The 15,652-nt window shown below is 36.6% G+C and overlaps 1 protein-coding gene across 1 annotated transcript in view; it reads left to right on the top strand.

Annotated features, from left to right (window-relative positions):
- Hcrtr2 (hypocretin receptor 2) overlaps nucleotides 1–15,652 on the top strand; it is a 95,126-nt gene that overhangs the window by 56,680 nt on the left and 22,794 nt on the right. Inside the window, exons 2-3 of the mRNA XM_021207460.2 lie at nucleotides 3,833–4,011; nucleotides 8,687–8,930. Coding sequence (XP_021063119.1) covers nucleotides 3,833–4,011; nucleotides 8,687–8,930 — 423 coding nt within the window. The remainder of the gene's footprint in view (nucleotides 1–3,832; nucleotides 4,012–8,686; nucleotides 8,931–15,652) is intronic.

The following is a 15,652-nucleotide window of genomic DNA, read 5'->3' as shown; positions in this document are numbered from 1 at the left end:
ACACACACACACACACACACACACACACACACACACATTCACAAACACACAAATACTCCAAAAAGAAAACCAAATCTATGTTTTTGTTTTGCCCCTTGCTCCTGGGCATGGAGCCTACACTGGGGTATTGATATAACCAGTGCCACCCTATTAAAATGGCTTTTTGGTCAGTTGTTGGATTCAGTGTTCCCTTCCTCTCTCAGTGTTGGGACCCTTTCTGCCTTCAACCTATCTCTGTGCTGCCATAGTCTCTGGGTTGGCATGTGCATCAGTCCTGTTTTGTCTGGAATATACTCTATCCTTGGAGTCATCCAGCGTCTCTCTACCTTACAATCTTTCTTCCTCTAATTCACATAGATCCCTGAGCCTTCATGGGCGGGGTTTGATGAAGACATCCCATTTAGCAATGAGTGTCGCAGTGAGTATGTCTCAACACACTGTCTAGTTTGGGTCTCTGTTAAGTATCGTCCACTGCAAAAAGAAGCTTCTCTGATACAGGTTGACCTATGCCCTCATCAATAGGTGTAGCACTATGTCATGACACTAAGATAGGAAGCATAGCAGTCATCTTCTTCTTTGCTCAACATACTAAATCTAGAAATATGTCATTTACATATGGCTCATTGAGAGTCATTACTGATAACCTGGAATGTCTTCATAATACAGGGACCAATGGCAAGTGATACACAATGATGGGTATATGTGCGAGTCTTAAGGATTTAGCCAGAGATGAAAGACTGGGAGAAAAGGCATAACAGTGGTCTTTAAATACTTTAAATTCATTATAGCTACTGTTTAATTTTGTCCCTTAACTGCAGAAGATACAGTGAAATCCTGGTTTCTATTGTTTCAGACAGTGGCTTTCTTTGTACACATGCTTTTAAAATTTTTGTTTTAAGTGCATGACTTTTTTCCTGAATGTATTTCTGTTACCATGCATATCTGATACCTGAGGAGGCCAAAGGAGGACACAGATCCCCTGGAACTGGAGTTCCAGACAGTTCTAAGCCACTGCCAAATGGGTGCTGGGAATCTATCCCAGGTCCTCTTAAAGAGCAGCTGGTACTTTTAGCCACTGGGCCATCTTTCCAGATGCCAAAGGTGATCCTTTTTGGAAATAGGGTCATTGGAGATGTAATTTGTGGAGATGAAGTTACACTGTACTAGGGTGAACCTGTAACCCCACATGAATATGATCTTGTAAGATGACTGTGCAAAGATCTAGACAAGGGAGAGTGTCACATGACCACGGAGGCAGAGATTGGAATTACATGTATAAAGTTTGCAGATTCAACCATGACTGCCATGTGACCACACAAACCTAGGAGGAAGCAAGGGATATCTTCCATACAGGCTTGGGGGCTAGGAGAACTAACTGCATGTTCTTTTCTGGGTCTAATCTGCGCAGTTTATCATACATTAAAAAGTTCCAGCAATAATATTTGGTATCCATTTTTCTTATTATAAACCATAAGCATGCGCTTTTCAGTTGCTAAGATATGTATGTTTCAAGTATTTATGTAAAATAACGTATTTGGCAGTATCACCTTCAAGTGAAAGCATTGGAGTGTATCCTAATTACGGCCACCTGATGCTTTGGCTATTGCCTTGCTGAAGTTAAAGGATCGTGTGAAGTATTCAAAAACTGAATCTCCCAAAGTATAAATATTTTCTTAAATTTCATATTGGGAGATGAGAGCTAATTTCAGCCTTAGGAACTAGTGGATGTATTTTTTGCCAAGATACGAAAATCCTAATGGTAGACTGTTAAACTTCAGGCCAGTTTTGCCTCTTTCTCATCCACTCTGCCTTTGGGAGAAGCCACAACTTCTGTGTTCTGCTGTAAAATTTAGTAGGGGCTTCTTTTAAAAAGCCACCTTCTGTACTATCTCTCTGTAGGCTCCTTCTCCTCGGTTAGGAGTCTTCCTTCCCAGCAGCTCATCTTGTGCTGTTCTGGGAAGCTTTGGTTTTGATCTATTTTGGTCTATTTTATGCATGTATGTATGTATGTATGTATGTATGTATGTATGTATAGAGACCAGACTAGCCTGACTTTTTCCTTCTTTTTACCTAGGCCTTTTCAGGCTGTAAGCTTGGGTTCTAACTGCTGTCAGTTGAGCACCATTTTGTAGAAGTTAAAGTTTGGTCCTTCCCAGAAATAAGACACAGACTCAAAATATATTTTCAAATTCCTTGGCCATATAGCTAGGCTCTAATCTGACTACATCATAACTAAAATAACCCAATTATTTTCACCTACATTTTGCCACATGGCTAGTTACCTGTGCTCAGGTACTATGCATCCATCTCCTCACATCTTTTCTGCTGGACCTCCCACCTCCTCTATCCCAGAATTCTTTTTCCTCCTGGATGTTCTGCTTCTATTTCCTGCTTTATCCATAGGCCATAGGTTTTTTAATTGACAGGTAATGCATATATACAATACACAAAATACTCTTTCTACAGTAGATGATTGTCAAAAATAAGTTCTTACTCAGGCACTTAAATGCCACTACTTAAAGTTACCAATCACAGTGTCATTTCCATGACAACCCTAACAGGTTAAGGATACCCTGGAAACACACTCACAGTTCCATTTACTGGAATTCATTAGCAGAAGAAGCTAGCACTGTATGCAGGCATAGATGCTGAAGCTGGTGGCTTTGAAATTTGTATGTGTCAGACAGGTAGAGGACACAGTGTGCAGTAATTGATATTCTTCCCATAAAAAGCAGCTGAGTGGGCCTGCAGAGCGTTAAAGAAGGAAGGTTCCACAGTGTGGTAAGGAGGCCAAGCAGGTCAGATTTCAGCGTGATGCTCAGAGGCCACTGAGAGTAATAAAGAGAGAATTGGAGCCTAGAATTTAAATATACTCTATTATTACCTCTTCATTTTCAAAAATGAAGGCAAACTAAGTGGTGAAGGACACAATTATCACTTGGAATTTGCTACTTTTCATACTTTGTGAGTTCTTAACAGGTCCAATAAATGTTTTTGCCTCAATTTTCTCACACACAAATATGCCTGATGTCTTCCTGTAAGATTTGCCCAAATAGCACAATATAAGTACATGAGTGATTTGGCTAAGTATTTGGCAAAAGTTGGGGTTGAGTTAAAGTGAGTAAGTTGAGTTAAAGTGAGTTGAGTTAAAGTAGTAGGCTATTTTGTTTATTTGTTTGTTTTTCTCTCCAATAGTTAATATTTTCTTCTGGTTGTCCACAATGCAAATTTGTGGGAAGACATGGATCAAGGTCATGAATGAGGTGATCATAACTGTTCTTTGAAGATTACTACTTCTAATTCTCCTCATTCAACTACAACTCATCAACTTTTTATTTTAATTTTGGCAGAGTTTTACTATGTAGCCCTAACTGACTTGGACCTCAGTATGTAAATCAGGCTAATCTAAAACTCAGAGAGATCTGCCTGCCTCCGCCTCCGCCTCCACCTCCGCCTCCACCTCCCAAGGCTAAGATTAAGGACATGTGCTGCTATACCTAGCCCAGGAACTATTTCTTGATATTGTTCTACATACTGAACACTGAAGGAATAGAAACATCAATCAGAAGCTGCCCTTTGATTTCACATGCAACTCAAGCGATAAACAGTACAACCCTATGAATAGGAAATACAGGTGTTGGGTCAGTGAACTTATTTTAACCACAGATTCCAAATTCCCAGAGATTAACAGATGGGCTGACAGTAGCACAGCTTTAAACACACAGGTATGGGTTTTTCAGCACATGAGTAGGACTTCACAGTCATGTTAATTCTCTTGACTTTCCTCATCTCTTTGTTTATTCCCCATCTCTTTTTCTTTTTTCTCTATCAGTCTGCGTGGCAGTGTGGAAGAACCACCACATGAGGACAGTCACCAACTACTTCATAGTCAACCTTTCCCTGGCAGACGTGCTTGTGACCATCACCTGCCTTCCAGCCACCCTCGTTGTTGACATCACTGAGACTTGGTTCTTTGGACAGTCCCTCTGTAAGGTCATTCCTTATTTACAGGTAATTCTTTTTTGAGCCCTTGTACATGTTCTGAGCCATTTTACATGTTTTCAATTAAAGACATAACAGTCTGGTAAAATAGTTAATGAGTTAATCAATAAATATATAGATATTCAGGAAAAAAAACAATTTAAGGATGATAATACTTTAGATTTACTGACTAAATCATGCCTGGATAAAAATTGAGGCAAAAATGTTGTTATTTATTTCATAGTCTTCGTCATAAAAGAGGCGATTTGAACAAACTAATGATTAAGACATCCCTAGCTCAAATAATCATGAAAAATTGTTTTTGAATTATCAGGAATATCAGTTTTTTCTTAATGATTTCTTTTCATCCTGAAAAATTAGGAGGTATGTGGTCAAAGAAGAGCAACTTTGGGCCTCGGTTCTGGTTTGAAATGTCTGTTCTGCCATCTCTAGATGACACACTATTTTGTAAAATAGACTCTTGGCACTCACTTACTCAAAATGGTAATTATAGTAAAATCCACCTGAGATAGATGTTGTGGCAGATTATTTAGATGATTTACATAAGTCTCTTGGCTCTGTGATCACCTCATCATGGTTTTTACAAAGCAATGTTTTCAGAGTAAGAATCGGTTACCATGGATGCCTCAGTGATAAACAGCAAGTACAGCCTTTCTGTATCTGTTTGACAAATAAAAAATTATTAAAAAAATACTTTCAAAGAAATCATCTTCTAATGTATTTATAAATGTAAAGGCTTTGACAAAAAAAGGATTCCTGATAGTGACCATAGTAACACATTCCTACTACTTCGAAAGTAGTCAGTGAAGGAAAGCTCACTGTGCCCCCTTAGGAAGCAGATCCAGAGGGAAGAGGTGGGTGGTCTCTCAGTATCACCCCACAGTCCCCATCACCCTTTCCAGGTGGTGATCACAACGCCTGCATGAACAGATAATGGGATTCACATGAAAGAAAACTGGGAGAGCTCACAAATACTCATTACTAAAAATAATTTAAACTGTTTGGAATCAAAAAGTTAAGAGTTTTTTTTTTTTTCCAATTCAACCACTCCTTGATGATCTCTTATAAAGAGAAGTAGATTTTAAACATCAGATATCATTTGTAGTAAGTGTGATGATGCCACAGAAATGATAAGCTACATACAAACATTATGTATTACAAGGTTGGTGGGCTTACCTACTGAGGCCCATCGAAGGATTACAGAAAGGACTTTAAGAAAAATTTTGAAGAAATAGTCAAATGAACAGTAGAGAGGAATCACCTCATAGGGAGAAATATCAGGAAGAATGTATAGCTGTAGATGAACTCGCACGTAGGAACTAGAAAAAAAAAATCAAAAGCAGCAGAGAATTCTAACACCTGAGGATCTTCCTGTTCTTTCCAGTAAACTGCATTTCTCTCAGTTCCATTAATCATCCAGGAGGAAATGACAGCTCCCTTTGGTGTCAGGGTGGTTTCACCTGCTTATGTGCCCAGTAGCCTGACAACCCGCATAATACCTGTCCCGTGAACACCATGTTTTGATAAGAGGGGGTGATGCGATGTAGACTATCACCTAAGCCAGAAGTGTGCATTCCAGCTCTGATACACTGAGATCTTGCTGTGTCTTGTGCCTTCAATGCCCTCGGGAGCCCAAGTCAAAATACAGGAAATAACATTAACAGGAAGGGATGCTGGCAGCATGGGTAGTGCTTAAAGTCACTGGCATCATTCTTCCATCCAACATAACTTATGAGCAAGTTCTAAATGTCAAGGGACAAAGGGAAAATCTGGCTCCTGGATAAACAGTGTCCAGCTTATCCATCTCCATGAGAGAAAAAACAATGTGTGATCATAGTCTGGAAACAAACTGTATCCATCGCTTAACTCATTCACCTCGACCTCTTGTTAAAAGCATGCAAGTGCACCAAGAAATTCACACGCTGGCAAAACCAGTCTCCAACAGTACTTCAGAGGCACAGAGGCACAGTGACAGTGTTTTCTTTAAGTCCAGTAGTTTTTCTCCTAGTTTGCACAGCCGAGCACTAATTGCTTTTATCCCTAATATGTAACTTAAATATTTTGTATGCATGTATATAATGCACTTTCAATGTACCAAAGCTACACAGAAGTATTTGGTTGCATTTGGCTTTTACTAATTTGATCTACATATTGTTTTTCTTTTAAAGCAATACATCTTAGAGCTTTGAGTGATATACTATAATACTTTGTCAAATTCTTAAATTATTTAAGAGTCTTATAAATGTTAAAAATCAACTTAATAACTAAAATCGATCTCTTCGATATTTAATAATTTGTAATTCCATGTCCAATAACACATATCCTTGGTGAGCAATCATTACATACTTAATTTACTAATACTGACTGGAGCAATTGAGTCTTTTAAAGTACTTTTTACAAGACATAATGTTTCAGAAGAGGACCTTCACAGAAAATGGCAGGAAAAGAACAGAACAAATGAGATGTGGGTGACTGGCAGTGGACAGGCAGACAGTTTCAACTGTTCACCTCACTTATATCTTACCACCTCTTCCTGTTCCATTAGGCCCTATCACCCACAGTCATACCTAGTCATGGGTTTTTTTGAGAACTTTCTAGAACATCTATATGTAGTTTAAAACAAGTCCCCTTAGGCTTTACCTTTTAAACAGAATACCCAGAATATTTGTGAAGGATCAATGTACCCAAAGGCAGAAATTCCCAACATCTCTCTCTGCTGTCTGTATTCACAATATTCACAGTTCATTTTTAGGTCCTAGATTCCTTTCTCAAATGTGAGGCTGAGAGAGAGAGAGAGAGAGAGAGAGAGAGAGAGAGAGAGAAGCAATAACAAACCATTTACAATCAGTCATAATAAGATGCAATTTTATATTTCCCAAGAATATCTTATAAAATGGATGCTTATTACACACTAAACGTGTCTTAAGAAATCAACAGATATAGAAATTGAAATAAATCACTGGTTGACAAATCCCACTCAATGGATTCTACTGTCTGACTTAACAGCTTTCCATATTAGAAATAGACCAATATAATTCCTCACTCTATGTACACCAAAGGAAGCAATACATCCAGGTTGCTCCTGGAACTGGATGTTAGTCTTTAAAGTGAATCTATATGGATTGACCATTACAGTTGATTAGTTGTGAGGTATACTAGAAATGACATTGGAATTTGAGCCATGTTGCTGCCCTTTCACTCGCCAGGGTGATCAGAGCACAGGAATGATGCAGAGTACACTGAGAGGCCTCAATGGACACTTGCACTTGCTGGAAGAAATAAACATAACTTTGTCCCAGCAGCCACAAAACAGCAGCCCTACAGAGCTACACTGTTCTTTTCCTACCCACTTTGGAAGTGGAATCTGGGGACTAAGGTCCCTGGCTTCCTAAGCATAAAGAAAAAGAGGTCATAGGGAGTAGGGAATTTGTAAAGAGGGATTTGAAGGCACTTAAACTTCTCAAAAGTAATCAACTAACATAAGATTAACTTACAGAAAATTTAGCCTCCAAGAGTTGAGAAAAATCTGTGGGTTTAGTTATATTATTTATGAGTAGTCTTTCTTGAAAAATCTCCAGAAAGTACGATGATATATAGAGTATCATGATTAACATTGTCATTTTAAAATATAAGGAATGATAGTAAATACAAGGCACTTGTGTGAAAGCCTTGAGTTAGGCATTTTGCATCTCAATTAACTCTACAATTCCATTTAATCAATGCTTCATTCAGAACAGAATCATGTATTAAATACAGGTCCATACATTAATTATATGGGAACCAACAGTGTTGACATGTTTATTTCTTTCGATTTCCAAAGTGAAGAATCACCTGTGATATTGTTATTTACATACAAGTCTATACTAGGAGGACCTGCCTGTTTTTAGGAGCAAATTAATAATTCTGTCAATAAGTAAAGTATAGCACACATACTCACATACACAATTCTCTTTTAATGTGATCTAGGAAGAGAGGCCCCTTGGTCTTGCAAACTTTAAATGCCCCAGTACAGGGGAATGCCAAGGCCAAGAAGTGGGAGTGGGTGGGTAGGGTAGCAGGGTGCACGTAGGGTACAGGGAACTTTCAGGATAGCATTTGAAATGTAAATAAAGAAAATATCTAATAAAAAATTATAAATATTTTGAAAATCAATTGATACAAAATAACCTTTTTTTATTTGAAAATATGAAATCTGATACCCATGACTTATCTACAATAACAAAATGTAACCAGCGAAAACCTACATGATAATGTAAAATACCCAATGCCACGTCATTCTGGTTGAAAGAGAATTTTCAGTTGTAGAAGAAACACGTGTATAATTTCTTTTCCTTGGAGGTTAAACACTACTTACACTTCCAGTACAAAAGATGTAAAACAAAGAAACGATGAGAATTATTCAAACATGAAAAACTGAGCATTTAGTGTGAGAAAACTGCAAGGTTTCAAAGCACCTACCTCACATGTGAAATGAAACACAAAGTTTCCCCCTGCACGTCTACATTTCTACTTTCATCATTATTTTTTGACATGAAAATTATTTATGTGAATTAATTCATGGAGAGGGCTACCCTGAATGCTTCCTTTCTGAAGTAACGACTTTGCTGATGCAGCAAATGTTCTCAAGGTTCCTTTCTGAGACCTAGCAATTCTCTTGAATCATGTTCCTTTCTTCCCTCTCTAGACTGTGTCAGTGTCTGTGTCTGTTCTTACATTGAGCTGCATTGCCTTGGACCGATGGTACGCCATTTGTCACCCTTTGATGTTCAAGAGCACAGCCAAACGGGCTCGAAACAGCATCGTCGTCATCTGGATCGTGTCCTGCATCATAATGATTCCTCAAGCCATTGTCATGGAGTGCAGCAGCATGCTCCCGGGCCTAGCCAATAAGACCACCCTCTTTACAGTATGTGATGAACACTGGGGCGGTAAGTAGGCTTCACCCATGTGCTCACGTTGACATCTTACCCAGATGTTGGATTAGCATCACTATGCTAAATTCATCTTATATACTTTATTAACATCTTTTGAAAAGAGCTCAGCAAGAGGGTGAAAATAAAGTTGAAACACAACAAAATTTGCATAAATAATTTAGGTCCTTTGGAGATGCTTTATGAACAATTTTTAATTTTCATTTTTAATTTAATTTTTTTACAGTCGAATTGAATCAAGGAGTTTATTCAATGACTCATTTTTTTTATTTCTTAATGTTTTAAAACAAACAACTAGTCAATGAAACAAATGAAATTACAAATTAACAGTTTATTAAAATCATTTAAAAAGTTTTCTCAAAAGGCTAAATACAGAGATTTTATATAACCCAATTTTCCTACTCCTGGACATAAACCTGAACAACTCTGTATTTTATTTCAGAGATATCTGTGCACCTATGTTTATTATTACTTTATTCATAATATTTAATAAGGATAGAATCAGCATAGACATCTATGAAAGTGTGATTGATACATGTCACAGTGGAATTTTATCCAACCATAAAGAAAAGATACTCATGGAAAATGAATGGAGATAGAAAATATTACATGAAGTGAACCCAGGCTGAGAAACACAAATGCTACTTGTACTATCTCATGTGGGTATCTTAGCATTTAATTTTTTTAAATGTGAATTTATGTGCAAATAAAGCAAGGCAGATACCAGAAAACTAGAAAGGGTCCCGTGAGAGAGGAAGAAACAAGAAATGTTAAGGACAAGAAGTAGGAAGAGTAATAGAACACACATACATTAATGATCTTTTTTCAATTTAAAACTATGTTCTTAGAGCATCATAGTATCACAGAGACATATTAAGTGAGGAAGTATATCAATTAGGAATCACTTCTGTATGGTATACATCTGTGCATACTCAGCACCCATGATAGTAATATAAACAAGCAGCATTTTCGAGACATTGTGATTCTTTGCCGCAAAACTTCTAACAATGGGAACACACCCACCTATGCATGGGAGAGACACAGATATGGACAGAGAAAAAATAACAAAGGGTCACCAAACATTTCAGTATGGCATGTACTAGCTACACATGAGAGGAACAAATTTCTCTCTTTTAGATAATTGCATTACAATGGCTCATACTTATAGAATTTACACATCAAGAAAGAATGATTGTTAAATATGCATGCAGTCACACTTATTAGTAAGATGAATCAAGGTGACTTGGGAGGCTCAGATAGATGGATCCTAAATCCTAAGCCAGACTAGGCTGCACATTGATACTCAGTCTTAAAAGAGAAAGAAAAAAAAAAAAACAAAACAACCAAAACAAATCAAAATAAACTATAATAAATAAAATTTTACAATTTGAATTTCCTGTTACTCAAGATATTGAATATCTTTTAAATGAGTTTTACTCTTCTTTCCTAACATTGTGATGCTTTTGTCTTCAATTTCTTAATAAAATATCCCTTTAATATTACAGACAAAAACAAACTAAATGGAAAGCTCCTAAATACTTTCCTTAAGTGTCCATGTCCCATTTATTTAATGCTCAAATAACAGCTAGGGCATCAGGGTGTGCCAGGCACTTTGCCTAAAAGAGCAGATTCTCCAGTAAGGCTAAAAAACAAACCACTGTGTGATTAATAGACTTATGTATCAAGTACTAGAGACACAAAGGAAACAATGTCTTCAGTGCTGGCCATCTGGACAAATGTTACAAAGATACTGCTAATATTCCAGGAAGCATTAAAAATGACTTTCAATTCTGAGAACTGGGATCAGGGAATGGGTATCCCAAGGAAGGAAAAGATGTGTGGCCAGAAGAAACTTCACTCACTTGGTATAGTCGACCCACGACTGCCAGTCAACGTAGGTACTTCGAATGGGGGTCTGGGAATTAAGGGACAGGGACAAGAGAAGAGCGGAGCGAAGACAAAAGTTTTGATCAAGGCTCAACTTTATTGCAGAGCAGCCGGCTTATAAAGGCAAACACCATAAGCCTAACCTCTAGACATGACTGATGATGTAAATCACCTCATGCTGGCAGCCAGTGGCATAGGTTTCCCTTTCTCAGCACAGGTCTCTCTTATTAGGCCAAAAGCAGAACTCCCAACAAAATCAGCAAAAATAGCTGATGCAGCAACTCCTGCTATGCAGGTCAGGGCAGGACCTCCACAACTAGGGCCCACATCTTAAGGAAGAAGGAGGCAAGGGAGAAAGCATAGCTTGTGGGGCACAGACAGCCTGAGAAAATGACTTTGGTAGACTTGAAGTGTGTTACATGATTTCTTTACCATAAGTTATTGCTGAAAAGCATCCTATAACCCGTACCCTGACCCTTCTCTCTTAATCCATGACTAAACTGAGCCCCACAGAGATTACACCACGTGTTCAAATTAGAAAACAGTGTGTACCTGTCAATTACAAGAGTCCTATTGAAAGGGGGGCATTCTTTGAGATAATGAAAACGGTAGCTAGAGAAAATACTTAGTACTCTTTACATGCCAGGAAAGATTTTTTGGCAATGGATTTCATTTATATGTTCATGAATATATATATATATATATATATATATATATATATATATATATATATATATATATATACTATATCCCCAACACATAATCCAACATCATTAATCCCGTTAACGAAAAAATTACCAAGCTACAGAATCCTAACCATAAATGTAATTAAGTAGAATGTTGTGCTGTTTGTATCACATAAATACACATAATGTTTGTAAATCACAAATAAAATGTAAATACACAAAATTTATATTTCTAGTATTTTATTATCTGGTTTTTATACAAATATTCAAAAATCATTGATAAAACTATTTGAAAGTAATTTGGTAGTAGGCCACAGTTACTCAAAATGATTATTAGGGCCAAATAAATTGATATTGAATTGAGGTGATAATCCATAAATTAATCAAACAATAAAAACCATTAATTTATTTTTTACCTATTCAGTTTTGAATTACTAATAATTTGTTGATCTCAAGAAGAATGCAAAATAATTTAAAATAGTTTCTGATCATTTAGTCATTAGCAATCTCATATATTAACATTAGCATTCTTAAATAGAATACTCCTGTTCATGAAACTAATTAAAGTTCCATGCCCAAATTAAATGTTAAAGATCAGCATAGGAATTATACCTCTCTTAGTTTTCTTTCTATTGCTGTGATGAACACAATGACCAGAAGCAACTTGTGAGAGGAAAAGTTTATTGCATCTTAGAGCTTGTCAATCATCAAAGGAAGTCAGAGCAAGAAATGAAGGCAGGTCCTGAAAGCAGGAACTGAAGTATAGGCCATGCCTTCATGCTTCTTGCCGGCTTGATACCCATGGCTCGCTCAGTTGCTTTCTTATACAACCCAGGGCCATTTGCCCAGGAATGGCCCTGCCCACAGTGGGCTGGACTCTCCAACATCAGATATTAACAAAATTGCCCACAGACTTGCCTACAGGGCATTTTCTCAATTGAGATTCCTTCTTCCCAAATGACTCTAGTTTATGTTAAGTTGGCAAAAACAAAAGAAAACACAACATAATTCAAAATACCGCACACCATAGAAAAACACATCGTTTATAATGTTACTTCTCTATGATGTCATTTAGCACAACTTAAAACATTGGCTGTAGAATACAGTATCTTCTACTTGAGATTAGTTTATTAGCTGTGATTCTTAGTTTTTAATCTATCTCCTAAGTTTAACAAAAAATATGGTTATGAAAATAAACAGTATTGCTTTAATTATCAAGTGATAGCATATAAGAATTTCCACTGGTCTCTTCTCTATCAGACCACTTTGGGATTCTCTAAATGGCAGTGTTGTGAAGGATGAGTAGCCATGCATGGATCAGTGTTTTCCAAATGATTATATTCTTCATATTCATGTTTTTTTTAAAAACAAAAAGACAGATAACACCAACAGAAAATAAAATAAGACAAGGAATATGTGTGTCTGAGCTCTCTTTAGTATGCAATGTGGGTGTGTTCTACCAATTTCATTGCTGTTGGACTTCACTGTTATCCATGTTTATTGTTTGATCTGTCACCTCTCCCATATTTATAAAGCTTTACAATTTCCAGAATTTTGTTCATACTTCCTTGGCTATCAAATGAATATTTAGTTCCTTAAATAAACTTTATTTAAAGAAAGTTACCCATTTTTAACATTCAATTCATCTGATTATGCCTTCATCAAGTGATTTATGAGTATAAATGTCTACCAAATACTGTTTAAGATGTTAGAATTTTATCTGAGAGGGGTCTCATTGTAGCCCAAGGCAGTCTTTGAACTCATTTTGTAGCACAGGCTATCTTAAAACTCTTTTTGTAACCCATGCTGTCCTAGAACTTACTCTTAATCCTTGGCTGTCTTCTGCCCCAAGATTCAGCAAATATATTATTAGTGCCTAGGCCCCATGAATTCTAGGATTTCAGAATAAGCCACAGAGCCAGACAATATTGTAGATTGACAATATGTCTCCTCTTGGATCTAACAAAATGTACTTTGGTGGTCTGACAAAAGAAAAATAGAGTAAGCCTTCCTTATGATCAGAGTATTTATGGGTTTTGTCTCATTATGAGGGTTAGAAAAAAAATGTGTTTGTCTGTTTGTGTGTGTGTGTGTGTGTGTGTGTGTGCACGTACATGCATGTGCATAAATAAACAGTTGTAAGATATTCATTAGAGGGATAATAGTAAAGCTATAAATACTTAGGTACGTTTTTAAAAACTCATTAAATTTAAAAATTGTCAATTTGAATACTGGCAAATTACATTTACTACACTTGTCCCTGACAAGTGTAAAGAATGTTTGAAGGTTTTGTATAATTAGGTAAATATACTGGTAGACAATGTGACTTAACTCTTCTGAAGAATATTATTCTTTAATCTCTGATTTCAAAGGCATCATAATATCCATATTTGTTTCTGATTTCTTGATTTGAGATAGTAATAGGTAAGAAGATAGATAGATAGATAGATAGATAGATAGATAGATAGATAGATAGATAGATAGATAGAAATAGAAAATATATGGAACTATAGATTCATACATACAAGATTTTATTTAGATACTGCTTTCCATCAGTTGAATAAAGATACTAGTTGTTGTTGTTGTTGTTGTTGTTGCTACTGCTGCTGCTGCTGCTGCTGTTATTGTTGTTGTGGTTGAGACAAGTACTCATGTTAGCCCAGTCTGGCACTTAACTTGCCATGCAGACAGGGATGATCTTAAACTTCTGCTCTTCCTGTCTCTATTCCCTAACTCTGAGATTAGAGATGTGTACCACCACACATGACTTTGTGCAATGCTAGAAATCAAACTCAAGTCATGATAAGCCAGTGTTCTATTGACTGAGAAACATCTGCTGCCTAAGACACAGATTTATAGTCACCAGTCTACAAAATGCCACTTTCTAACTCAGGCAGTATTTACACAAAGCAAGTTTTATGTAACTTTCATTGTAAGTTTCATAAATATATATTGAAGATAGTGATTCCTATCAAATGAAGTATTCAAGGATATTTTAACACACGAAACTTAAATTTTTAAGTGGTATATTTGAATTTGCAACTAGTTCTCAATCTGAGAATGTAAAGCAGATTTTAGGACATTTGATTTCTCTAATTATCTATTATAACCTCTCTAGTAACACATTCATTCTAGCCTGGAGTATAATTTTGTTTGATCAACCTTTCTGCATAAGTGTTCATCATAATATATACTTACTAGCCAGTTATTAATTTTTCTACTCATTCAAAATTACCAAAAGCCTCCTTCCTTCCATCCATCCATTCAAAACTTCAACCTGCTATGTCAGTAATGGTATTTGCTACTGTAGAGGGAAAAATGTCAGCAATCAAATCTACTTTCCCCCATCTGTTCAGTTTAGTCTGAGGCAGGTATTAGAGCTTCAGTGTGCACAAGCTTCAAAGGTCTCTGTGTGTGTGTTTGTGTGTATGTGTGCATGTGTGTAGTGCATGTGACATGTGATACTTTCTTTAAGACAAAAGATCAAAGCCACCATGGTCCCTGGGAATTGCTGAGGTGACCTTCTAATTGCTTTGAAATTGGTCCAGCAAATGCTGTTCAAGCTGCTGCACTTCCACTGGGAATGATCTCTGCTATTATTCCAGCACTTGATTCTATCACTCTTTATAATGACCTGTTTTACAAGATAAACTTGAAAGGAAATTAGAAATGAATGAGGTGGATGAGAGTCTCCTGACCCAGAAAGGATCTAAAAATGATATCTCAAAATCATCTCTTATGCCACCCAGCATCCTATGAACCAGGCTGTTCCATCTACACAATACAGTATAGGAAAAGAGAGAGAGAGAGAGAGAGAGAGAGAGAGAGAGAGAGAGAGAGAGAGAGAGATGACATAATTTCAAAATGAAGAATACAAAAAAANATGAACCAGGCTGTTCCATCTACACAATACAGTATGCGGAGAGAAAGAAAGAAAGAGAGAGAGAGAGAGAGAGAGAGAGAGAGAGAGAGAGAAATGACATAATTTCAAAATGAAGAATACAAAAAAAATTAGACTCAAAAATATTAAATTCAATCAATTCCAGATAAGAAGATATATGTTCTACTGCTGTGAAGAGACACTGTGACAAAGGCAATTTTTATGAAAGAAAACATTTTGTTGGGACCTTACAGTTTCAAATGTTT

Source organism: Mus pahari, chromosome 10 (genome assembly GCF_900095145.1).
Source record: "Mus pahari chromosome 10, PAHARI_EIJ_v1.1, whole genome shotgun sequence".
In the NCBI taxonomy this organism is placed as follows: domain Eukaryota; kingdom Metazoa; phylum Chordata; class Mammalia; order Rodentia; family Muridae; genus Mus; species Mus pahari.
This window is presented reverse-complemented; position numbering and strand designations above follow the sequence as displayed.